The sequence below is a fragment of the Citrus sinensis genome, chromosome 6 (assembly GCF_022201045.2).
Source record: "Citrus sinensis cultivar Valencia sweet orange chromosome 6, DVS_A1.0, whole genome shotgun sequence".
Taxonomy (NCBI): domain Eukaryota; kingdom Viridiplantae; phylum Streptophyta; class Magnoliopsida; order Sapindales; family Rutaceae; genus Citrus; species Citrus sinensis.
The window spans coordinates 951083-975865 of record NC_068561.1 but is presented as its reverse complement, the minus strand read 5'-3'; the positions used below and the strand labels follow the sequence as shown (position 1 = coordinate 975865).

The following is a 24783-nucleotide window of genomic DNA, read 5'->3' as shown; positions in this document are numbered from 1 at the left end:
TACATTCTGATAATTTTACAGTAAAGGATCAGCTCTCGCCGGCGATTATGGCAGCTTTCTCTTTCTCAGTTGTGGCAACTTCCCCTTCTCAAGCTCAATTTGCTCGTGTTGATGTTCGATTTAGTATGTATGAAGAATGAATGTTTGTTTGAGTAGAGGTGATGTCGGTGAGGGAATTGAGAATGGAAGATGAGTGTTTGTTTATTTGAGCAGATATGATGCTGGTTGAGTTGAAGTGTTTTTAAACAAGGATAATTTAGTAATTTCTTATCAACTTTTAAAGGGTATTGATGAAAATTTTATCAAATTCTAATTTTAGGGTATTGAGATAATTTTTAAAGTATTAAAGTGTATCTGCTGCAATTCCCTCCAAATATCTAATAATTTGTCCCTTATATTTCACCATCAGAGGAGCCGAGCATACATATAAAGGAGATTGCGCATCAATTATGACGCGCAATTATCACGGCCGAGAAAAGAAAATGAGATATTAAAGTGATTAAGAAGCACTTCATTCATCTTTGGGATATTATCATTCGTATACCCTATAAATATTATGTTATTAAAAAATACTACAACACTTTGAGAATATATCAATCGTCCATCCTAAATTGATAAAAGTTATCTGCCGACCACCAAACCGTTATATGCCGTTTAAAAGTTAATTAAATAATAGTGAATTGACGATTTTATCTTTAAAAATTATCACTTGTATACTCTTAAATTTTTTTATTATTACTTGTATACCCTTAAATTTTCACTTGTATCATATGAAAAGACCAAATTACCTTTCTGGCATTATCCTATTTAAACGGCAAATAACAGTTTGGTAACTTACTGATTTAGTAGACAGCATATATATTTTATCAACTTAAAATAGACGATTGTTACACTGTCAAAGTATTATAATATTTTTTTTAATAAAACATCGTGATAATTTCCCTTCTATCTTTTGACCTCAATGATCACTTCTTATTCTGTAGCACTCATCTATCTGATCTTCATTATCTCTTCGCATAATTTGTGATCTTGATCTATAAACCCTTTTCTGAATCGTTGTTTCCATCTTCGCATCTTAAAACCCTGTGCTTAATATCTAAATCACTTTGCCGTCTTCTTCACAATAGAATTGAGCAACAAGATGGCGGAAATGATTTTTTCTCTGGTTTTAGAAGTTATAAAATGCCTGGCTCCTCCAACAGAACGCAGAGTTGGTTATTTGCGTGACTACAATGCCAACTTTGAGAATCTCAGGGCAGAAATCGAGAAGCTCAAGGAAGAAAGCACGAGCATTCAGCGCAGAGTTTCTGAAGCTGAAAGAAATGGTGAAAATATTGAAGAGAAGGTTGAGAGGTGGGTGGGTAGCGTGAAAAAGATCATTGATGAGGCAGCAAAATTCATTCAAGACGAAGAGACAGCGACAAACAAGCGCTGTCTGAAGGGGTTGTGTCCTAATTTTAAGACCCGTTATCAGCTCAGCAAGAAAGCAGAGACAGAGGTGAAGGCGGCCATTGTTGAGCTACGGGAAGAAGCTGGGAGATTTGATAGGATTTCCTATCGTACCATTCCGGAGGAGATATGGCTGAAGTCTCGCAAAGGCTACGAGGCCTTCGAATCAAGGCTTTGTGCTTTGAAGTCTGTGCAAAATGCATTGACTGATGTTAATGTCAGCATCGTTGGGGTGTACGGCATGGGCGGCATTGGAAAGACGACACTGGTGAAGGAGGTTGCTAGGCAAGCGAGGGAAGACAAGCTCTTTGATCTAGTGGTATTTTCAGAGGCTTCCCAGACATTAGATATAAAAAAAAATCAGCAAGAAATTGCTGAGAAATTAGGTCTGGTGCTAGAGGAGGAAACTGGATCAAGAAGAGCAAGTAGGCTATATGAACGATTGAAGAAGGAGGAGAAGATCCTTATAATTTTAGATAATATCTGGAAATGTGTTGATTTGGAGGCCGTTGGAATTCCTTTTGGTGATGATCACAAAGGATGTAAATTGTTGCTGACAGCAAGAGATCGCAACGTCCTGTTCCGTATGGGTTCCCAAAAAAACTTCTTGATTGACATTTTAAATGAACAAGAAGCTTGGAGATTGTTCAAGCTAATGGCTGATGATCATGTCGAAAATCGTGAATTGCAATCTACGGCAACAGAAGTAGCCCAGGCATGTAAAGGTTTGCCCATTGCCTTAACTACAATAGCAAGGGCACTGAGAAATAAGAGTGTGCCTGAATGGAAGAGTGCCTTGCAAGAACTCCGAATGCCTTCAGAGGTAAACTTCGAAGGAGTGCCGGCAGAGGCGTATTCAACGATTGAGCTGAGTTTCAAGAATTTAAAAGGTGAGCAACTCAAGAAAATTTTTATGCTCTGTAGTCTACTGGGGAATTCTATTTGCACTTCATACTTGTTCCAATGCTGCATGGGCTTGGGCATACTTCAAAAGGCAAATAAGTTGGAGGATGCACGAAACAAATTATATGCATTGGTCCATGAACTTAGAGACTCTTGTTTGTTGCTTGAGGGTGACAGCAATCAACAATTGTCTATGCATGATGTCATTCGTGATGTTGCCATATCAATTGCATGCCGTGACCAACATGCGGTTTTAGTGAGAAATGAGGATGTGTGGGAATGGCCAGATGACATTGCGCTAAAAGAGTGCTATGCAATTTCTTTAAGAGGCTGTAGTATTCATGAACTTCCTGAAGGCTTGGAATGTCTGCGGCTTGAATTTTTACACATCAATCCTAAGGATTCTTTTTTTGAAATCAATAATCCATGTAACTTTTTCACAGGGATGAGAAAGCTTAGAGTTGTAGATTTCACTAGAATGCAGTTACTTTTGTTGCCATCTTCCATTGATCTCCTTGTAAATCTTCAGACACTATGTCTAGTTGAATGCATGTTGGATGACATAGCCATCATTGGAAAGCTGAAGAATCTAGAAATCCTTAGTTTTTGGGGGTCTGTTATTGTAATGTTGCCTGAAGAACTGGGTCACTTGACTAAGCTAAGGCAGTTAGATTTGTCCAACTGTTTCAAATTAAAAGTTATTGCACCTAATGTCATATCAAGGTTGGTTCGTTTAGAAGAATTATATATGAGCAATTGCTTTGTTGAGTGGGATGATGAAGGACCCAATAGTGAAAGAATTAATGCTAGGCTTGATGAGTTGATGCATTTGCCTCGGTTGACCACTTTAGAAGTACATGTTAAAAATGACAATGTTTTACCAGAAGGCTTTTTCGCCAGAAAGCTGGAAAGGTTTAAAATATCAGTAGGAGATTCATCATTCCTGCCTCTTGCAGCAACCAACAATGATTATTGCTTTAAATTGAGCTGGGCACTATTTGCGATCGATGATCATGAGACCATGAGGACGTTGAAGCTCAAGTTTAATTCTGTGTCCATTTGCTCGAAGAAATTGCAGGGCATCAAGGATGTTGAATACTTGTGTCTGGACAAGTCGCAAGATGTAAAGAATGTTCTTTTCGATTTGGACAGGGAGGGTTTTTTGCAGTTGAAGCATTTGCATGTGCAAAATAATCCTGACTTCATGTGTATCGTTGACTCGAAGGAAAGGGTACCTCTGGATGATGCCTTTCCAATTTTGGAGTCACTTAATCTCTACAATTTAATTAAGTTGGAGAGGATATGTCAGGATCGACTCAGCGTACAATCTTTTAATGAATTAAAAACCATAAGAGTTGAACTTTGTGACCAGTTGAGTAATATCTTCTTGCTGTCTGCAGCAAAATGCCTTCCAAGACTGGAAAGGATTGCAGTTATTAATTGCAGGAATATTCAAGAAATATTTGTTGTTGATGGAGAATATGATGCTATTGATCATCAGAAGATAGAGTTTGGTCAATTAAGTACTTTGTGTCTGGGAAGTCTTCCAGAGCTTACAAGCTTTTGCTGTGAAGTGAAAAAGAATAGACAAGCACAAGGGATGCATGAGACGTGTTCCAACAAAATCAGCAGTTTGGAAGACAAGCTTGATATTTCTTCACCACTTTTCAACGAGAAGGTACGCAGAAGTTTAGCAATTTATTTTATGTTGGTTTTTAAGGTATACAGAACGTACACATAATGATAAATGCAAGAGAGAGTATCATCATATTCATTAATTAAATAAAGAAAAAGGATTCAACACATTAACATGCTCTCATCAGGTCTAACTAGAAGATTGATATTCTTAGGCGATTCCTCATATATGCATGACGTTGGATCTAACGATTAATGAGAAATAATTTTATGTAACTTTCAGGTAGCGTTGTCCAATTTGGAGGTTTTGGAGATGAATAAAGTTAATATCGAAAAGATTTGGCACAATCAACTTCCTGTTGCCATGTTTCTTTGCTTTCAAAATCTAACACGATTGATCTTGAGGAAATGTCCCAAATTAAAATACATATTTTCAGCATCTATGCTCGGAAGTTTTGAGCATCTACAACACCTGGAGATTCGCTACTGCAAGGGTTTGCAGGAGATCATTTCCAAGGAAGGAGCAGATGATCAAGTTCCCCCTAATTTTGTCTTTCCGCAGGTGACCATTCTGAGGCTCGTAGGCCTACCTGAACTTAAATGCTTATATCCTGGAATGCATACGTCAGAATGGCCGGCATTAAAATTATTGGATGTGTCAGCTTGTGACCAAGTAACTGTATTTGATTCGGAATTGTTTAGCTTTTGCGAGAGTAGTGAGGAGGACAAACCTGATATCCCAGCACAACAGCCCCTTTTCTTGCCCGAAAAGGTATGAAATCATTTTTATATTTTTTAATTTTTAATCAAAATTTTTCATACTATGCATGCGACAGTTTTTTTAAAGGTTGAGGATTTATTAAACTATAGCCTACAATAATATGCATGCATTTTATAACGTGAAAGAAAAAAAAAAGAAGTTATTTTTTCTACCATAAAAGAAATAAAACCTGTTGCTTGAATGACCAACATAACTTAATTAGTTTAAATTATCTGATTCATATGATGATCAGGTCTTTCCCAACTTGGAGGAACTGGGATTAGATGGAAAAGACATCAGAATGATTTGGCATGGCGATTTCCCACAACATCTTTTTGGCGGTCTTAAAGTTCTTCAACTTAAATTTGATGCCTCCGCTGCTGGTTTTCCACTTGGTTTACTTGAGAGATTTCATAATCTGGAAAAACTCAGATTGCATCATTGTTCATACGAGGAGATACTCTCAAATGATGGACACTTGGATCAACATGTGGGAAAGCTCGCCCAGATCAAATATTTTTGGCTGTGGAGACTAAATAATCTGAATCAACTGTGGAAACAAGACTCCCAAATGGACTCCATGTTTCAATATGTTGATGATGTACTCATACATGGGTGTGACAGTCTTTTAATTCTATTGCCATCATCATCAGTATCTTTCTGGAATCTAACAAGTCTAGAAGTTTCCAGTTGCAAGAAGTTGATAAACTTAGTAGCATCCTCTGCAGCAAAAAGTCTGGTGGCACTTGTAAAGATGCAGGTATTTGGATGCAGAGCAATGACACAAGTTGTAAAAAGTGAGGGAAACCAATTAGCAAAAGAAGAGATTGTTTTCAGCAAATTAAAGAGGTTGTCTCTGGTTGATTTAGATAGTCTCGCAAGCTTCTGCTCTGGCAATTACATCTTCAAGTTTCCATCTTTGGAATATTTATTTGTGGTTGGTTGTCCCAAGATGAACATTTTCACTACAGGAGAATTAAGCACACCGCCAAGAGTAGACGTCATGTACAGAGACACAGGGCCTCCGTGTTGGGATGGTGACCTTAACACAACCATACGACAATTACATAGAGTAAAGGTACGTGTGTGTGTGTGTGTGTGTGTGTGTGTAATTAATTTAAACAAACTAATGAGATTTTTTTCTTTTTCTAGCTGTTGGAGCGGTCATCATCTTACTCAAACACCTACTATTCTAATAGGCCTTTCGGTACTTGGAGGAGTTGTGAACTTGAAGAATGAAATCCAGGTAATTAATTTTCATTTCACTTCTTTGTCGAATCAATCTTTTTCGGATTTGCATTTCAACCTTTTATTTCTAACATCATTTTTATTTTTCTATGATGATATGCCCTCAACAATTTCATCGGATTATAGAATTCAATTCAATGCTTTCTGTTCTTCATCTTAAAAACAGGAGGATTGGATTACAGAATTGTGCAACTCATCTAGTATGTGATGGTGGTTAGATTTACACATGCTTTTCGTGAAGGGAATTGTGTTGCGGACAAAGTTGCCAATTTGGGTGCGCAAGCTGCTGGTTTTTTCTGGTGCAGTGACTCTCCTTCTGACCTTTTGCCCATGCTCCGTCGTGATGCTCTTGGCTTGTTGTCCTGTAGATTCTGTTAAAGCTCTGGTTTTGTTTTGCTCTAGTGCGTGAAGGACGTTTATTTTCTTAGTTTGTGCGTTAGCTGCATCTATGAGTGGCTTTTTTTAAGCTGTTATTTTCATTTGGCTTGTTCAAGAAGATTTATCAGGCCATTCTTTTGAGAAGCTATCTCTGGGATATTTGTGTTTCCTACATTTGATCTTATGCTGAAGGACAATTTGTATCCTTAAACTAAAGGTGTGTTAATTTACCATTTCTGTGTACCCCTTGAATTATATGCAATAAATTTATGGTGAATGTATCAAATATTGATCCATGGGTAGTGTTTATTTCCAATGGTACTCGGGAAAGTTATTCTTTTGGTTCCTCTTGAGTCCTGAAACTATGCTTCATCTCATGCTTCTGGGTATTCCTCATTCCAATCGAAGTCAAAGATAGAGCCACGGATCAGGTTTATTGCTGCAGGCTTCTTGGGAGTTTCTTCTGAATCTGAAGATTTTTCATCAGCCTCCGGAGTTAGCTGTGAGTTGGGCTTTAGGGGTTGCTGCCAACTTACATTTCTGAAGCATGCTTTCATACATCATCATTTTAAATCTGTACGGGAGGGAGCAGCATTCTTCAATATTGTGCACTTTATTATTGGAAGAGAAAAATAGGATGAGCATTGAAGAATTAAGGTCTAAAGGAACACAAGCATTGCGAATTTTTCACCCATCTCCTATTGTTTATCTACTTGCTGGCAAGATAGTAGCTGAGATTTTGTTTTGTTTCGGATGGGAGATTGCCTGCAGATCCAGCTGCTATCAACTTTTGCGTTTTCCCTCAAAAGTGATAAAAGGAGAGAGCTCTGCTGCGCAGATGGACAAGAAGTGTAGAGCAGCCTTGATGATAAAATGCTTTGGGAGCTGCAGCCTTTGTCTATACTGAGGCCTCTAATCGTTAAACCTATGACAGGTTACATTTTAATTCTTGAACCTGCTAGAAATATCAACTTGGTTGAAAATTATGCAGATGGAGTTGATAAACAAAGTGGTATTTGTCTAACAACATTGTTGAAAAAAGTAAGCAAGCAGCACTACCAATTGTTGTTTAGTTATTTCAATATGAGAAATTCTATTAAACACTCAATTACTCACATTGAACCAGCTCTTCAATTAGATTGCTGAAAACAGTCTTTCTACAGTAATAGCAAAGTCTGCAAACCATATAAACAATTCGGCCAATCACTTCAATGAAATGCTGTTTCTTATGAGAAAATTGATCTATGTACAAAGTTCTTCCACAATGGAGGAGGATCTGAGATGTTTAGACCACAAAAAACAGAGACAAACAGGCTGCATTTCAGCATACGTTGTAACAAAATTTCATGGTATTTGATTATTACCCTGAAAAGAAGTTAGTGGAGGAGAAATCTGTACAGAAAATAAAAAGTACAAAGCATCAAAAGCCAGAATTATGAACAATATATTAAGAAAATGTTCAAAACCGTTGTATGATTTCAAATAGCTTCAACTGAAGGTCACGACATAAATTTACTACTGACAACACAGAGTGAATAGACTTCATGGAAGACTCGATGAAGTAATCAAAAGAACTCAAAGTTTGCCTTATGACGCCAAAAATTAAAGGAAAAAGTTTGACAATGCAAGATACAGCATCCAAATCTCAACCTTGACAACCAAGCATTAAAGTGTGAGCTATGTACTTGAAAAGGTAGAAGAAGCTAGACGACAAACTTAATACGAGATACGGACATCATACATCACAATGCAAGCAAGATCATTCATCACCGAACAGTAAAGCATATATAAAACATCTTATAGTAATATTGTTCCAAAATGAGGGTTTCTTAACAAATCCATGCCATTGACTCAAATTATGTTCCATCAACCATGAGTTATGGGCATATAAAAGAAATGCGGCAAATAACTGAAGGCGAAACCAAACACTGATTATATAGTGATGAACTTTTTTTCTTAACAACTGAAAACAAGACATGCCATATTTTTTTCATGGCAACCCAATAACTACATTCATCCTCACAATTGTGGGAGAAAAAAATATATATATACCTACATTCATCCTTGCATTTGAAGGAAGAAAAGGACAATGGAAAAAGAAATTGGAAAAAGAAATTAACTGTTATATCTGTATTTGCACCAAAAAATTAGAAAAAAAAAGAGCATAACCAAAAGTACAATTGGCCTCACGGCACTGAACTCAACTCAACTAGAAAGAACTGAATTACATAAATTATCTCTTCTTCTCATAATCTACAGAACAACAAAATGTACATTTAGATAAAGAGTCCAAGTCTTCACTCAGAGTATTTGTGTATATGCCGCTGTACTTCTACTTGATTTTGATTTTGAAAGCACAATTGATAAACACCGCAACTAATGCCTAGGAACCACCATTCACTCACCCAATTATACTTTACAACTAATTGATTCCGTTCCACTCTGGTTTCACCTTATTCGCAAACAGACCCTATAATAAATACACAACACAAAACACTGAGGAAAAAAAAAAGGCAAAATCTTCTAATTCAACCTAGTATCTATCTATACCAAAATTTTTGAAAAGAAAAAAAAAATAAGAAAAGGAAAAAGAAATTATACTTGTTTATTAGGAGTCTGGGAAGTGTTAATGAAATCCTGAGATAAGCTTTCTTTCTTGGCAACAGCATTGAAGAAACTCTCAGACCCAGAAGCCTGAAGAACAGAGCCGCTGTCTTTGTTGTTATTATTTTTATTATTGTTATTATTTTGATTACTATTTTTAGTAATCAAAACGCCAACGCGTTCCAAGGCCTCACGAGCTTTCTTCCTAGCCAAGGCAGCGTCTCTGACCTTCTTCTCCGCCTCGTTCCTGGCCACGGTCACGGCCTTCGCCATAGACGACGACGCAATCTTCGCGGCGCATAAAACTATGGCGGCCGACTTGTCGTCGATCCTCTTGGGGGACGAGGACGACATGTCGTTCATTAGGGTTATGGAGGAGGAGGGGGAGCAGAGGCGGCAGAGATAGGGGGATGGTGGTGACGTGGCGCAGTGGGAGTGGGTGAAGGAAGAGCACTGGGAGCAGGCTTGGCGCTTGGAAGGGTGAGGAGGGCTGGAATCGTAGAAGGCGAAGCAGACTGGGCAGAACGACGATGGGTGGAGCTTGAGGACGCACTTGGTGCAGACCCTTCGGTGGATGCCACGTAAGCGGACGTTGAAGAGGAATGTGGCTACGTGGGCCCCACAATTTCCGCAGTCTCCGGTTGTTGTTGTTGGCGACGGCGGCGGAAGAGGAGGACGAGGAGTTGTTGACGGTGGCTGATGGTTCATTTTTTTTCCCTCTTTTTTTTGGGGGTTGGGTTTTAGGGTTTTTGTTTGATAATTTAGGGTTTGGGGAAAGATGGTGACATTTTTCACAATTAGAAAAGGGGAGGGTTTTAAGTAAACGATGTCGTTTAAGCATTTAATTCTGTTGTCATTATTATGAAGAAATAAGTAAATGAGGCGTGCTGTAGTCTTGCACGCCAAGGCAATATTCGTTGGTTTTTGCCCAAAAAATGGTGGATGAACTTTTAGCACAAATTTGGAAGGTAAGTACAATTTAAACCTCTGAATTAAAATAAAATATAAAATTAATTATTTACGAAGAGATAATGCCTTTTTATCTAATATAAGCAATTGATAAAAATATAAATATCATAATAATTTTTATTTAATGTTCTGAAATTCTTAAAATATAATTGTGACACTAGTACATTTTTAACAAGGTTAGGGTTAGTGACAAATTAATAAAAATAAAAACATTAGGTGAGAAAATGTTATTTACGGAAAAAATTGATAGTAAAGTGATATGTCAGGAAAAATTAGGTAGTAACTAATAGAACGATAGTGTCTCATACTTAATTTATCGAGTTAAGCATTGATCATCTAGTCGGATCTACTTTGTGATCTTTTAATTTATCTTAGGCCGTACAAGTACTTGTATTGAGTTATTTTGACATATTTTTTATATTCAATATTGCTTAAGCCGATCATATTTTTTAGATTCATCATATTTTAAGAATTTGTAATAAAACAGTTGGTGCTCTAATTAGATATGCTTTGAGTTGTTGTGATTCATTTGTTTGGATTGAAGAGTGTTCATCTATCAATCTTTTATATAAGAATTTCCTTTTGAAACAAAAATTGTGGAAAAACCATTGCTAAATGTTGTTATCATTTTTACTATGGGGAAAATGTAACTAGCGTTTGGAATTTCCATTTTTCGTTTTCAATGTTTAGAACTAATTAAGCATACAGATCTTGATTGACTTGGGTGACAACTTCCCTCCTTATCTTTAAATTCTAGCTTTTGCATTAGACTTTAATAATAGTGCCTTTTTTTTTTGAATTAATATGCCTATTTGTATCATATATTACATCAATTAAATATACAAACTAATCAGTTTATTTAGTGAATTCAAAACAAATTTTTGTTTTTCTATTTTGAAAATAAAATAGACAATTCTCTTTTTCATTAAAATATATTTGTTATTCCCTTCGACATCAATCCCGAATCTTGATGAATCCGTTCAATAAATTCTTGCACCATTATGATTGATAAATTTCATGTGTGATAAAAATGTCATTGAATGGACGCGCCCAAACAACATGATGCGCTTCGCATTTGTAAACTTTATTAACTGTTCAAATCTACTTACGTGAAATCAGCACCCCCACCTAAAAAATTTATGAGTTTCCAGAGAAGCCAAAATAATTTGGAACAAAAAAAAAAAAAAGAAATGTTCAGGATACTGCTAAAACATGCTTTCACATTTTGTCAACAAACAACCAGCAAAGCAGAATTAAACATGTGGATTCAAGAAAGAATAACAGATAAAAGAACTACCCTTCCACTAACTCTATCCTAACAACTACTTACTGTTATTTCGAGTTTTGACAGTACCTAGTACACGTTTTCACAAGTCTTGTAGTTCCTTCAAAACGGTTGTTAGATTGTACAGATTGCCATAACCCTGGTGGCCGTTTGATGCAAATATTTCCCCTATTATACAAAAATCAATTAGCCGAAAAACAACGGCAACAAAATTTGAAAGCCAAAGCAGAAACAGGAAAATAAAGCAGTATCACTGCATCTAATTGTGTCCCCTAAAATGTTTGCGGGTGTGAAATTTTATCATTTCAGGCTTTTCAGCTATCCAATCATGCAGGTTATTGAAAAATCAGTAACTAGGCAGGCATACACTCGCAGTTTGGGTCATCTATCAACATATTGACAAGTCGATCGAAATGATAGAGCCTAAATGTAAGAGATGCATCAGGAAGCTATAACAGCTAGTACATGAGTTCCTCCTATACATATGTTATGACAGATTCATCTATATAACTAGTGATTATTTTACATGCTAACGTAAACTAACGTAAACCAGAGGTTTGAGCACGAATCTTACATAAATATTCAGCGTCTCACATTCTACAAGGTCTCTTTGCAAGTGGATTTATTGTGTCCCAGACCCTTGCATTTGCTGCACTGGAGTTGACGCTTCATCACATCTTGGGTACCAATTTTCTTGGTAGTAGGTCGGCCAGGCGGACGGCGAGTAGGGGGAGGGGTTACAGTAACTGCAAGCTGAGAAGAATCTTTCATCGCAGGCCTATCAAAATCTGGAATAGGATTTATTGACTCTGAATATGTTGATCTGTAGCTCTCAGTCATAAAGTATCTAGAACAATAATCATACGGGCTACACCCAATACAGCTAAGGACAGCAATAGCATGGCAGCATGGTAAACCAGTAAGTTGCCACCCTTTGCAGCTACAATCCCAGTGATCAATATCAACCACTTCAATAGAGTCACCACGAACCTCAAATGTTCTCCCAGCTGACAATAGCACTTGCAGGGAACGGACCTTCAAGCTCTCCTTTTCTAGCTTTTCTTCCACGGATGGTGTTAATCTTGTCAGCCACTGGTTGGAATCTGTTCGCCTTGTGTAAATTAACTCCATAATCTTACCCCGTATCACATCAACCATCTGTGTTATTGGCAATTCATTGGCATCTGACGCCCAGCTGTAGAACAGCTCTCCAAAATTTGACGTCATATGGTTATATCTTGCACCCTGGAAGAATGCATTTGCCCAATTCAGGTACTCACTCTGTAGGATCCAATTGTACGCTTCCAAAGAAATACTTTTGATGCTTTCAATGCTCCTTTCGAATTCTTCAGGTGTTGGAGCATATGCAGCAGCATAAAAATCCTCAATCATGAGCCGCTTCACTTCATGAGAAAACTGCCCCTTCAAGTCTTTTACAAGTTGTTCGGTCAAGTATCGTAGGCAATAACCATGGAATGAACCCTTAAATATCTCAGCTATAGACTCTCTCAGACCTTTCTGTTTGTCTGCCACAAATGTTATGGGACAAGTTGCTGTTGATAATGCAGACTTCAATTGCAACAAAAACCAATGCCAGTCATCATTAGTTTCTGCATCTACTACAGCAAAAGCAACAGGAAACACTCCATCATCCCCATCTGCAGCTGTTGCAGCCAACAAAGTACCCTGATATTTTGACTTTAAAGGTACACTATCCAGGAAAAGGAGAGGCCGGCAACCTTGAATAAAGCCGTACAATGATGCATGGAATGAGACAAAGAGACGATGAAAACTTGAGTCCTCCTTAGTGGTGAAAGTTGCAAGACTACCAGGATTGGTCTCCATTATCCTCTCACAGAAAAGGGGTAGCTGATTATATGCCTCTTTGTAAGAGCCCTGAAGCTGCTCCTTCGCTATTTCTTTCCCACGCCAGGCCTGAAAGTAGTTTAGTTGGATCCCATATTCCTGTTTGATATCATTGACAATATCTTTGGGCTTGTAGTTAGGGAAAACTTTCAGCTTCTCCTTAATAATACTAGCCACCCAACTCCTAGTTGCCTGATTCCCATTAGTCACAACAGCCCCTTCGCATGTATGTGTTGGATTCATCTTCTTGATACAAATTAGTTGAGTAGTTGACAGTCTCGATGCATGAATTCTCCAAGGACAACCTTCTGCTTTGCATTTAACAGTCACACGATGACTATCATTCTTTTTATACTTGAAAGCAAATTGATGTGCAATGGCATATTTGCGTAGCAGTTCACGGAACTCATGAACACTGCTGAAACGTTGGCCTACACCTGTGATAGTATTCTGCCACTGCTGAGCAGTTTTAACATGCTTCTCATCATTGGAACCAGTAAGAGGAAGAATGGGCGATATTTCATCTGGGAGATCGATCTGTGTGTCATCAATGTTCATATCAATATGGTTGGTATCAACTACGTCATCCAGAGATGCACCAAGTGGGATGATGTTACCATCGACCATGTCGTCAACAACGTCAACCGGAGGCACTGATTCTGACAGAGTTGTTCTACTCGATCTGCAAAATCAAGGATTACCAGACTTATAGCAACTGATCCAAGCATGATTCAAAATGTCAGCTTAGACATAGAGAAAACTACCTACTGGCAGGCATGTTCGAGACATCAGGCTCTACAATTTCTTCCAGTATGACAAATACATCAGTAGTGGCAGAATCCCCATTAAATTTAATCATCCGCTGCAGGTCCTTATCATTGGATATTGTTATGAGAGTTTTCTTGTTACCTGGGAGGAAGTACTTGAGCAAAATCGCATTAAAACTACAGTTAAACATCTCAGCTACTTCTGTCTTAAAATCATTGAACTTCATTTGCTCATCAACATCAATGGCATGCGCATCACCACCCTTATATGACAATGAACCATCCTTGTCAGTCTCAAATTCACCACCCAACTGACAAATCGCTATAATCTTGTCCCCCGCCATGACCTGGCAAAGTCAAACTGAATATAAGAAACTGTACTAAATCAACGGACAAGAGAAAGAACAGAGCAAACGATTTCTAGTACTATGAACTGGAATTTATCGAAAGAGAAATAAGTGAAAGGAAAGGAAAAGAAAACATGAACTGGAACACTTTACATTGCACGCAGCAGAACCGAAGTTAACCCAATCCCTCTCTGTGCTAAATCTAAGCGAAATGCTTCAAATTTTAGACAAATCTCAAATTTACTAATCTCAATAGACGTGTCCCAAGAAAACACTTGATCAAATTGCTTGAGCCTAATGAAACTGACTATTTGGGTAACTGTATACTTAAAAAAAAAAATCTCCTTTCCATTCCAATTTCCAAGCCCTGAGTTTTCCCAGCAGCCAAAAAAAGGAAAAGAAAAAAATCAAAATCTCCCCCCCAAAAAAAAAGCTGGAAAAAAAGAAGCCCAAAACACACAACTAATCAGATAAAGTTCACGGTTACGAAAGTCAAAAACAAATAGGAACCCTAAGTCAAAATAAACATGAAACCCCAGAAATTGGCGAAGTGGGTACTTACCTTTTCATAAAACTGAAGTAGAGATGCCTCAAAAACTTCAAATTTCGTAGTAATAATTGGTCCCTCACCATTCACCAAATCACACAAAACCCTAAACTAGAAACACAGAAGGAGAGGAGAAGAAGAAAGAGAGACGGTTATTTTTTCTATTTAATTTTTAATGTTTTTAGCAAAATTAGGTTATTATTTAGTATTTTCATAAATATGACTGGATTACGTACCAATCGTGGCTGGTGCCACGTCATCATGATCTTAGGGTTTTGGCTGGGCTCGCCACGTAGATTGATGGATTTTAGCGGGACCCATGTTAGCGGTGGGTTCCTTTCCTAAAGATTTTCTTTTTTTAATTACCAAATTTAAAGAATCCTATTTTGAAACCAATTCCACTCTAATTGGAATGACCTGAAATTTTCTAAGGTTTTATAGACTGTTAAGTGTCATCCATTGATTGATTTCAAAAATTATAATGATTAATAATAAAATTAATTAATATCATTTACACGACAATGAATGTTAAACATATTATTATTATTATCATCATCTTATATTGTCAATGGATGTTGTGAATTTTTTTTTTTTGATATATTAGAATCAGAGCGCTATGGATATTTATAATTAAAAATTAATCAAAACTCTCCTGAATAATCTTATTACAGTACAACTCGAATGTCAACCATCACTTAAAACTAGAGAAAAATCTTACCTCACTATTAATATTAGAGATAAATCAATTCAACCCTACTACGGAAGAGTCTACTAACCCTCATTATACATAAGAGTCAAGTCCTAATGCAGGATCTACATTGAAACTCGAATCTATACCCTCAAGGTTGTTGAGGGCATGGGCGTGTTAATAGCCCCGGGTGTTGTGAATATTCGATAAACAGAAGTGAACTCGAGACATTCATAATTTGGATTGAATCCAGTCCGCTAGATGATTAAGGCAAAAAGCACTGATGTTCATACCTTAGAAACCACTGTAACCATTTCAACTCAGCTAGAATAAAATATCCATGCAAACAACTTGATACAACACACATGTTCAGTTCAAATCACACAAAACAGCCCAGTTCAGAATAGTAGCTGGAAACCCCAATTTTTTTTAAAAAAATAAAAGTTATTATCACTTCATTATTTCAACAATTGTAAAAAAATCAAATGACTGCAAAAAAATATTATTATCTATCATTTTACTGTTATAACTTTACAAAACCTTTCATTTTATTATTTTTCTATTAGGATTATTAGTTGACCAATTAGTTGACTAATAAAAGATTAATTTTATTCTTTGTGGAAAAATACACAAATAAAAATATCAAATACTAGACATGAAATTATTGTTATGCTCCTAAATTGTTAAATAATAGTTTTAACCATCAATTTATGAATAACCTAATAAATTAACAAGAATAACACCGAATATTTTTGTTAAAGAAACACGCAGTCTAATAATTTATTCTTTAAAAAAAAAGACTAACTAATCAACTAATGGTTTTAATAAAAAAAAAAGTAGTAAAATAAAAGATTTAGCAAAGTTATAGTAGTAAAATGATAGAGAATAATACTTCTTCCATTCATTTGATATTTTACAATTCTTGAAGAAATGATACGATAAAAATCCCAAACAAAAATGGAAAATTTCTTCATTCAAGTTCGAGCTCCAATCACTTCAGTTGGTGCTTCAGGCATGGGCTCAGCAGCTGCCCTCTCCATCTTCACACCAACATCCGCAGAATAATCCCCCTATGAACCTACAGAAAGAAAACAACATAACAGTCGGTAAAAGGTAGTTGACACACAGACATTCTAGTGTAGACAAATAACGAACATGAAATATATCAATCAATGGTGAAAATAAATGATATGAACTTGTCACGTAAAATGAAATAAAATGCCACTTCTGAATAACGAAAGAAGTCCTTTAAGGCTCTTGAGAAGCTGATGCAAGGACTAGTGCAGCCAACCTAGGAGTTCTGTTCTTAGAGGCCCCGGGAAAAAGTAAAATAGTCAAGAATTTTGTGTTAATTAGATATTGAGAAAATGCAAACAAGTTATATTTGAACATACATGCATGATCCAAGCAGTATCTCTCCATCTACATTTCAATGGATTTTCACACCAACTAAATCAGAAGCAGATACCAAGGGAGCGTAGAGATATAGAGAGACAGAGAGAGAGAAAAAGGACAAACCTCCATCAACTTTCTAGTTTCCAAGATCAAACTTGGGATGTTTCAGGATCTTCACTTTGCAAATAAACAGATTTTGTGAGGGCTTATTTGCTTAAGGTTGCCTTCTCGATCTCTCTTCCTTCCAATCATTTAAGCAATGAACTTTTAAGCTGAACCCATAAGATCACAGGACACTGCCCGAGAAACCATGATCTCCCTCCTCTTGCAATGAATCTTAAAAAAAAAAAAAAGGACTCCGTAAACATTGTATCAATAAAAAGTTAGATATGGTTGAAAAGATATTAATTTATACTTGTAAAATTAGTTGTAGCCACTAAATAGAAAATATATAAGTACTAATTGAATTGAATAACATTATACTTCATATCAATTACCTGTCTAATCTGGCTGTCTGTGCATGGTAAGCCCTCCTAACCTGGTTTGGAAGTCTCTTGGTGAATCCAATGCAGAACAACCTCAATGGGAAGTTATCAGTGGTCTGGACATCCACATAAGCTTCAATCAAGGTATGCCACTTCCCAACCAAAGACCTCAGCTTGTCTGTAGTGAAATCCATGCCCCAAATAATTCAAAAGAAACGGTGAAAATTGCTAACATGCCACGAGCAGAGTGAAAATTTGTGAAAGCAAACAAAACATTTCCCATCCATTAAACCATATCCAGAAGTTAGTCAAAATATTCTTCCCTTCGACGGAGTCAAAACATTCCTCTCTTGGACATCCTCAGCTCTCAATCTGATTTTCCTGTAGGCATGCTCTTCATTGCCAATGTCACCTAGTGATATCTGTGTTTGAGTCTTTCTCATGCAATCTGTTAAAAAGACTTGAGCAATTAAAATGTATGAATAAATATATATCTATGGTTTCCATGAAGTATAATCTAGTTGGTTGGCCTCATGCTTCACACTAAAGAACACCACCGCTGCATGTATAAAACAAGTACATATGTCAAAAGGTAAAAGAATTTAAACTACATACATAAGCCAACAAATATCCAATAAAATTTTAATTCTACTCCTCTACATACGTGGACAAGCCATTAAATCAACTCCTTACTAAAGGCAATTTCAAAATGCAGATAAGTAACATCTTTCCACCATAGACATTTTGTTGGTGAATGCCTCAATAAGTATGAGATTTTTTTGGGGGGGGGGGGGGGGGGGGGGGAAGTCTTAACAACAACAAATGCAAATTAAAAATCAAAAGGAAGACTGACCATAAGATTCATTACATTGCTTTCATGTTACATATCACACAAGTACAGCGAGACAGGATCTACGATACAACCGCCCAACCTAAAACCCTATCATAAACTAAAATACACCACATACGTTCTTGGATTTCCTATGAAGTAATGAAGATTAATACAAAATTGTGACAACTCAGGCAGGGTAACTAAAAAACTCACCCACCAGAAGAAAGGAGAGAACAGATTAGACATTGGCATTGTTGAAAGTCAGAGATTATAGCCTAATTTTGTGCACATGTATTTATTTTTTCCTTGTATAGCATATATTTATTTCCTTTCCTTGTATAGCTTATTTTTCCTAGTTTCCTATAGCTTCCTTATATAGCCTAGTCAGACTAGTATATAATGTAAAGATTGCAACTTTTATGGATAAGAAAAATATCTTCCCACTATTTTTCTCAGGCATATTAACAGAGCCTGACACGACTGACTATTTTTGCCAGCACCAAACAATCACCGCTCTGACCAATCATGCTGTCAATCTTCTCTATTAAATCATCTTTCCAGCAATTGCAAATAACCGCCTCCTCATGGAAACCAAATTACCAATTGAAATGAGATTTGATGAATTACTTCTTCCATTGTTTACAGACTTTCATTCTCTGTTGGGGCTTTGTCATAACCACCAGTGCCCAACGGGAAGTCATTAACGCCAGTGGCCAATGAGGAGGTAGTCGCCAGATTCTGTTGGCTTCCCAATTGGAACGAATTGGCTCCTGCCGAAGGGGTTGAACCGAACACAAAGCTAGATGGAGGTGACATGGCTTGCTGATCAAAAGCTGAACCAGCAGGTGTAATGTTAAATGTGGAACCAAATACTGAAGTATTAGGGCTTTGCAAACAGGCACCTGACACATTGCTCATAGTACCACTGCTTGAGCTAATTGAGTTGGCTTCTGATGATGAAGTAGAAAAAATTAATCCCAATGAAGGCACTGAACCAAATGGTTTTGCCATAGAAGTTGACGAACCAAATATTGAACAGCTAGCGGAAGAGGTAGTATTTGCACCCAGCCCAGATGTAGCTTTAACATGTTCCTCATCATTGGAACCAACAATAGGAAGAATGGGCGATATTTCAGCTGGGAGATTGATCTTTGTATCATCAATGTTCACATCAATACGGTTGGAATCGACTTCGACATCAATAGCCGCACCAAGTGGGATGATGTTACCATCGACCATGTCTTCAACAACATTAACCAGAGGCACTGCTTCTGACTGAGTTGTTCTGCTCGATCTGTAAAATCAAGGATTACCAAGCTTATAGTGACTGATCCAAATATGATTCAAAATGTCAGCCCAGACATAGAGAAAACTACCTACTGGCAGGCATGTTCGAGACATCACGCTCGACAATTTCTTCCAATATAACAAAAACATCGGTAGTGACAGAATCCCAGTTAAATTTAATCATCCTCTGCAGGTCCTTATCATTGGAGATTGTTATTAGAGTTTTCTTGTTACCTGGGAGGAAGTACTTGAGCGAAACCGTATTAAAACTACAGTTAAACATCTCAGCCACTTCTGTCTTAAAATCATTGAACTTCATTTGGTCATCAACATCAATGGCATGCGCGTCCGGCGTCACCACCCTTATTTAACAATGAACCATCCTCGCCAGTCTCAAATTCACCACCCAACTGACAAATTGCTATAATCTTGTTCCCCGCCATGACCTGGGAAAGTCAAACTGAATATAAGAAACTGTAGTACTAAACCAACCGAAAAGCAAAAGAACAAAGCTAATGATTTCCAAACCATTGCAGTTAATAAAAATTTCATAGAATCTACCAAAGGACCGAAAAAGGCAAGTAAAAGAAAAGAAAACATGAATTGAAACACTTTTCCTTGCTTACAACAGAACTGAAGATAAACAAAATCACACTTTTTGCTTAAATTAAGTGAAAATTACAGCTTTAGACAAATATCAAATTTGCTAATCTCGATACATATGTCCCAAGAAAACAACCCCTTAAGCCTAATGAAACTGATTATTAGGCTACCCGTAACGCATAAAAAAATTAAAGAAATTGCCATTACTTAAATGCACGCATTACACAGCCTAACGTTCAGTCAATATTCCTATTTCAACACTTATTAAAGGAAAAAAAAAAGGACTTCTCCTTTCCATTCCAAGCTTTAAATCTTCCCAGCAGCAAAACAGAGAGAAAATAAATAGACCTGCAAACCCAGAAGAATTTTCACAAAACATGCCCAAAACACACAACTAATCAAATAAAGTTCAAACGTTTATTCGCTAAAAAGGTGAAAAGCAGATAGAAACCCTGAGTCAAAATTAACATGAAACCCTAGAAATTAACGAAGTGGGTAATTACATTTTGATAAAAGTGAAGTAAAGATGCCTCAAAACTTCAAAATTTTGTAGTACTAGTTGGGCTCTCAGCATTCACACGAAACCGCTACAACAAGAAAGAAACAGACAGAGAACAGAGAGTTATTTCCCGTGCCAATTGCGCCTGGTACACCTCCGTACTTCAAAAATTATCTTAATACCCTAAAATCTTAAAATCTGTTTTTGTCAAAATTTCCATCGATATCCTTTAAAAATTGATAAAAAATTATTAAGCTATCCTCATTTTAAAACATTTCAACTCAACGGACAGCACCTCTCCCTTCTCTACTGAAGCAAACAAACACTCATCTGCTGCAATTCCCTCCATTATCAAACTCAAACAAACAAACACTGCAATTCCCTCACCGGCATCACCTCTACCAAAACAAACATTCATTCTCCATACATGGTAAATCAAACTTCAACACGAGCAAACTAAGCCTGAGAAGGGGAAGCTGCCACAACTGAGAAAGTGAAGCATAGTTCGTCACTACATAATCGCCGAAGAGAGTTGATCATTTACTGCAAAATTGTCAGAATTTAACTAGTTGAGACAAGTAATTCCATGTAATTAGTTTTCTTGTTAATATTCAAGGGAAAAAAACAAAAAGTTAGGGTTTTATATTGAAAAAATAGATTAATTAGTTGTGGGTCTCTCATAACATATTCGAAAATAAATTTCTAGTTGTTTTGCTGCATGCAAATTGTGAAAAATTAATGGATTGTGCTGATTATAAATTTGTTATGTAACACAAGATTTGGTTCTGTAAGGTTATGTAAGATTCAAGGTTGTTTACACGACCTTTATGTATTGCACGATTACACGACCTTCATGTATTGCACGATTACACGACCTTCATGTATTGCACGTTTATACGACCTTCATGTATTATATAATTATACGATTTTCTTGTATTACACAATTACACGACCTTCAATTCCACATTTTGTTTCTTGTCAATAGAATCTGCACATTACATTTAGTTTAATTAGGCTCACAATAAATTGGAATTGTGCATATACCTTTACCTTGTGAAATGTTATTAATTAGAGAGATTCTTAATTTCCAATTATAAGTCATGGTAAGTTATGATATGTCTAGTTATGAGTGAAAATTTTGTATCACTGCGAATGGTGTTCTTATGTGTATAACATTACATTAATTTCCTATAGCTGATATTTTTTTTTCTTAATTGATTTCATGGATTAATTATATGCATGCATTCCTCATGTATGCTTGTATGCTTGGCCAGAGGAAGAAAGCACTTTGAAGATAAGAAAAAAAGAAAAAAACTTTTTAAATGGCTGTAATATGTTTAATTGCAACTTTAAAATTACACGAATTTTTTCATTAATCATTAGATTAATTTAGTTCTTTAAAGACTTAATTTGTGCTAAGAATTTATATTTGCTGCTATGCAGAAAATGTCAATGAAAATTATTAAAAAAAGAAGTGAAATTAAATTGGGATCTAAAAAAATTCCACATCATCATTGGTTGAATTGTAACTGGTGGCATAGGATCAGATGTCTTAAGTTTGAACTTCATTGTGATTTCGAATTCCGAAGTATCTATATCAATAACTTCAGCTATCTTCTCCACCAATGCGGCATATGTTGTCGATCGTGGTATCATTATCCTTTTAGCTTTTGAACCTTTGAACTTATACTCGTCATTTTGCTCAATCCATTCACCATTGAAGAGAATAGACACACGTAACAAAACCATATCTGATGATACAATAAAAACAATAATATTAAATTTCATATACAAGTAACTACACGACCTACATGACCTACACGACTATATTACTTACACGACTATATTTCTTACATGACCTACACGACTTACACGACTATATCACTTACACGACCTACATGACTAACTATATGACGTACACGGTATCAAAAGAATGCACGACTTGAAATATTTTCGCCATAAATAAGTTATATTGCTGAAAAAAATAGTTAAATAATCTACATTGCATATATTTCTACGTATAAGAAAAAATGGTGAAAATAAAACATTGTAATGTGAGGAAAATTTCTAAATTTTCCTAAAAATTAAAAAATTTAAAACCCAACAACATTAACATATCTTATTGAGTTGTTTAATAAACAATGCACCTTTAAAGAAAGAGTGGGTGTTAAAGAAATGAATACATAATTGTATTTGTGTAAGAAGTTATGAGAGATTTTGAGAGATTCTAAGAGATTTTGAAAGAATCGGCAGCAAAAATAGATTTAGGTGAAAGAAATGAGGAAAGAAATATGAAGATCATTCATTAAGTGCATTTGATGCATTCATTAAGGGTATTTCCGACTTTGCTCACATTTGTTAGGGTATCCATGAAAACTAAAAAGGGAGGGGGTATTTAAATAATTTTGAAACTATTAAATGGTATTTAATTAAAAACCCCTTATTTCCCCGCATAAATGTGGCTATTGACTAGATTCCCCACCAATCATGTTAGGGATGGCAATTGGGGGTGGGGGACCACCCTTCCCGCATCCATCCATGAAATTTTGCGTATGTCCCCGTCTCATTCTCTGTCTCCGTTAAAATTATTTAAGAAAATTTTTATTCCCTCTTCAAATAATAATAGGAGATTTTCGAGAGTTTTCGATCTCCGAATAACTAATATATATTTTTATTTTCGATTTGAGTTAATCATATTAAAATAAAAAATTTAAATAAAAGTAAATTACGAAAAATATCTTACATTAATATCTATTACCAAAGTCACATACATTAAATTAGTAAGTAACGCAGCATGCAAGGAATGCAAACTTCTTTTACAAATTATCATGAATAAATTAATAGTCTAATACAAAATTGTTACAAATAAAATCGAATTTAGATTCAAAATTAATTTTTTTAATGGTGGCGTGGGCACTTTATAAATGTAGACTATTCCCTTTACAGTACAATAATTAAGTCGGAGTAAATCAAGAGCAAATATTAGATTAAATTATATTAGATATTAAAATTTTAATTTGCTGTGGGTAATTATAATATATAAAAATAAATAAAAAATAGATTTAAGTTTAAAATATTTAATGAATATTAAAATTAAAACAAAATTTTTGAGCTAATAGAATCTATCCGGTCTTTTTAATGTCCTAAATAAAAATTTAGGACTTTAATTAGTTAATTAGGCCTAAAAGTTTAATAATATAAATATTTTGATATTTGTTATTTTTACAAATTTTTATAATTTTATAATTTAAATTTTATAATTTATTTACTAGTAATTTTAAAAAATTAAAATGGGAAAATTGGTAGGGGATGGGGATTCCACCTCATCCTCGTCCCCTCCCCGAATAAGAAATTGGGTAAAAAAAAATTTCAAAAATTTTCCCGTCCTTTTCCCGAATAAAAAATTAGATATGAAGTTATGCTTGTACCCTCTCCGAATATGAAAAATCTCCGAGGGTACCTGTCCCCACGGCCGCGGGGATTTTTGCCATCCCTAAATCATGTACGTGCCACGTCATCAAAATTTTAGTGTATTTGGGTGGGGCTTTGATGCCACGTCAGATTGAAGTGGATTTTGTTGGGACCCATGTTAGCAGACAAAAGATCCTTGGTGGTCTCAAACATTTAAATAATGGATCCCACTACCTTACAATTAATATATGGTATATCCCTCACATGAATAGTGAATGAGTCCCACTTATACACTGTTCATGAGTGAGGGATGTACCATACATTGATTGTAAGGTAGTGTTTGCCTTAAATAATTTGTCATGTGGGTGCGTAAATTATTATGATTGTTGAACCACACTCTCTAAAAATACTTGAAATTTTTTCATTAAATTGTGGGTTTCTTTTCCTAAAGATTTTTTTTTTCAATTACAAAATCTGAAAATTTCTATTTTGAAGACAATTCCTATCTAATCATTTGTTTTCTTTTATTAAAGTAATTTGAGAAAGTGATATTCCAAAGAAAAAAAATATTTGGAAAGTAATGCAATATTGTGTATGAATTTTTTCATTTGTTCATATTTACATATTTAGCTTAGAAATGTTTGTAAAATTAAAATATAAGAAAATTAGATTATGTTTGAAAATAACTAGTACTCATCAAATTATGTTTAAAAAACCAATAAAAAATGAATCAAATATAGGAGCATCGTTTTTCTTGGTTGAATTTAGGAGTAATATACTATCAAAATCTTTATATTTATAAGTGAAGTGACATCTATTAATTAA

At 35.7% G+C, this 24783-nt stretch overlaps 3 protein-coding genes across 12 annotated transcripts; 1 reads left to right on the top strand and 2 right to left on the bottom strand.

Moving 5' to 3' along the window:
* Positions 1–925: 925 nt before the first annotated feature.
* On the top strand, positions 926–6669 carry LOC102628544 (disease resistance protein At4g27190-like). The gene is made up of 5 exons (XM_006480302.3): positions 926–4030; positions 4271–4759; positions 5001–5825; positions 5900–5993; positions 6162–6669. The coding sequence occupies exons 1-4, from the start codon at positions 1142–1144 to the stop codon at positions 5984–5986; spliced, it is 4290 nt and encodes a 1429-aa protein (XP_006480365.2). The 5' UTR covers positions 926–1141; the 3' UTR covers positions 5987–5993; positions 6162–6669.
* Positions 6670–6801: 132 nt separating this feature from the next.
* Positions 6802–9788, bottom strand: LOC102628842 (uncharacterized). Of its 5 annotated transcripts, XM_025099856.2 has the most exons (3): positions 8975–9788; positions 7490–7548; positions 6802–7328 (listed from the first exon to the last, which is right to left on the bottom strand). In XM_025099856.2, the coding sequence occupies exons 1-2, from the start codon at positions 9683–9685 to the stop codon at positions 7531–7533; spliced, it is 729 nt and encodes a 242-aa protein (XP_024955624.1). In that variant the 5' UTR covers positions 9686–9788; the 3' UTR covers positions 6802–7328; positions 7490–7530. The 5 variants fall into 5 exon arrangements, with proteins under 5 accessions (XP_024955624.1, XP_052299407.1, XP_052299408.1 ...); XM_052443447.1 differs by lacking the exon at positions 7490–7548 and having other exon boundaries at positions 6803–7328; XM_052443448.1 differs by lacking the exon at positions 7490–7548 and having other exon boundaries at positions 6803–7298; positions 8975–9787.
* A 1358-nt stretch (positions 9789–11146) lies between these two features.
* On the bottom strand, positions 11147–21042 carry LOC102626994 (uncharacterized). 6 transcript variants are annotated; one of them, XR_008055646.1, is made up of 5 exons: positions 20552–21042; positions 19680–19891; positions 17339–19452; positions 16965–17177; positions 16323–16524 (listed from the first exon to the last, which is right to left on the bottom strand). XR_008055646.1 is itself a non-coding variant. In XM_052443106.1 (4 exons), exons 2-3 carry the CDS (start codon positions 19762–19764, stop codon positions 11829–11831), a joined length of 2181 nt encoding a protein of 726 aa, XP_052299066.1. In that variant the 5' UTR covers positions 19765–19891; positions 20552–20748; the 3' UTR covers positions 11147–11399; positions 11806–11828. The 6 variants fall into 6 exon arrangements, 4 of the variants coding, with proteins under 4 accessions (XP_052299066.1, XP_052299065.1, XP_006480360.1 ...); XM_052443106.1 differs by lacking the exons at positions 16323–16524; positions 16965–17177; positions 17339–19452 and adding exons at positions 11147–11399; positions 11806–13779 and having other exon boundaries at positions 19535–19891; positions 20552–20748; XM_052443105.1 differs by lacking the exons at positions 16323–16524; positions 16965–17177; positions 17339–19452; positions 19680–19891 and adding exons at positions 11147–11399; positions 11806–13779; positions 13862–14211 and having other exon boundaries at positions 20552–20744.
* Positions 21043–24783: the final 3741 nt, after the last annotated feature.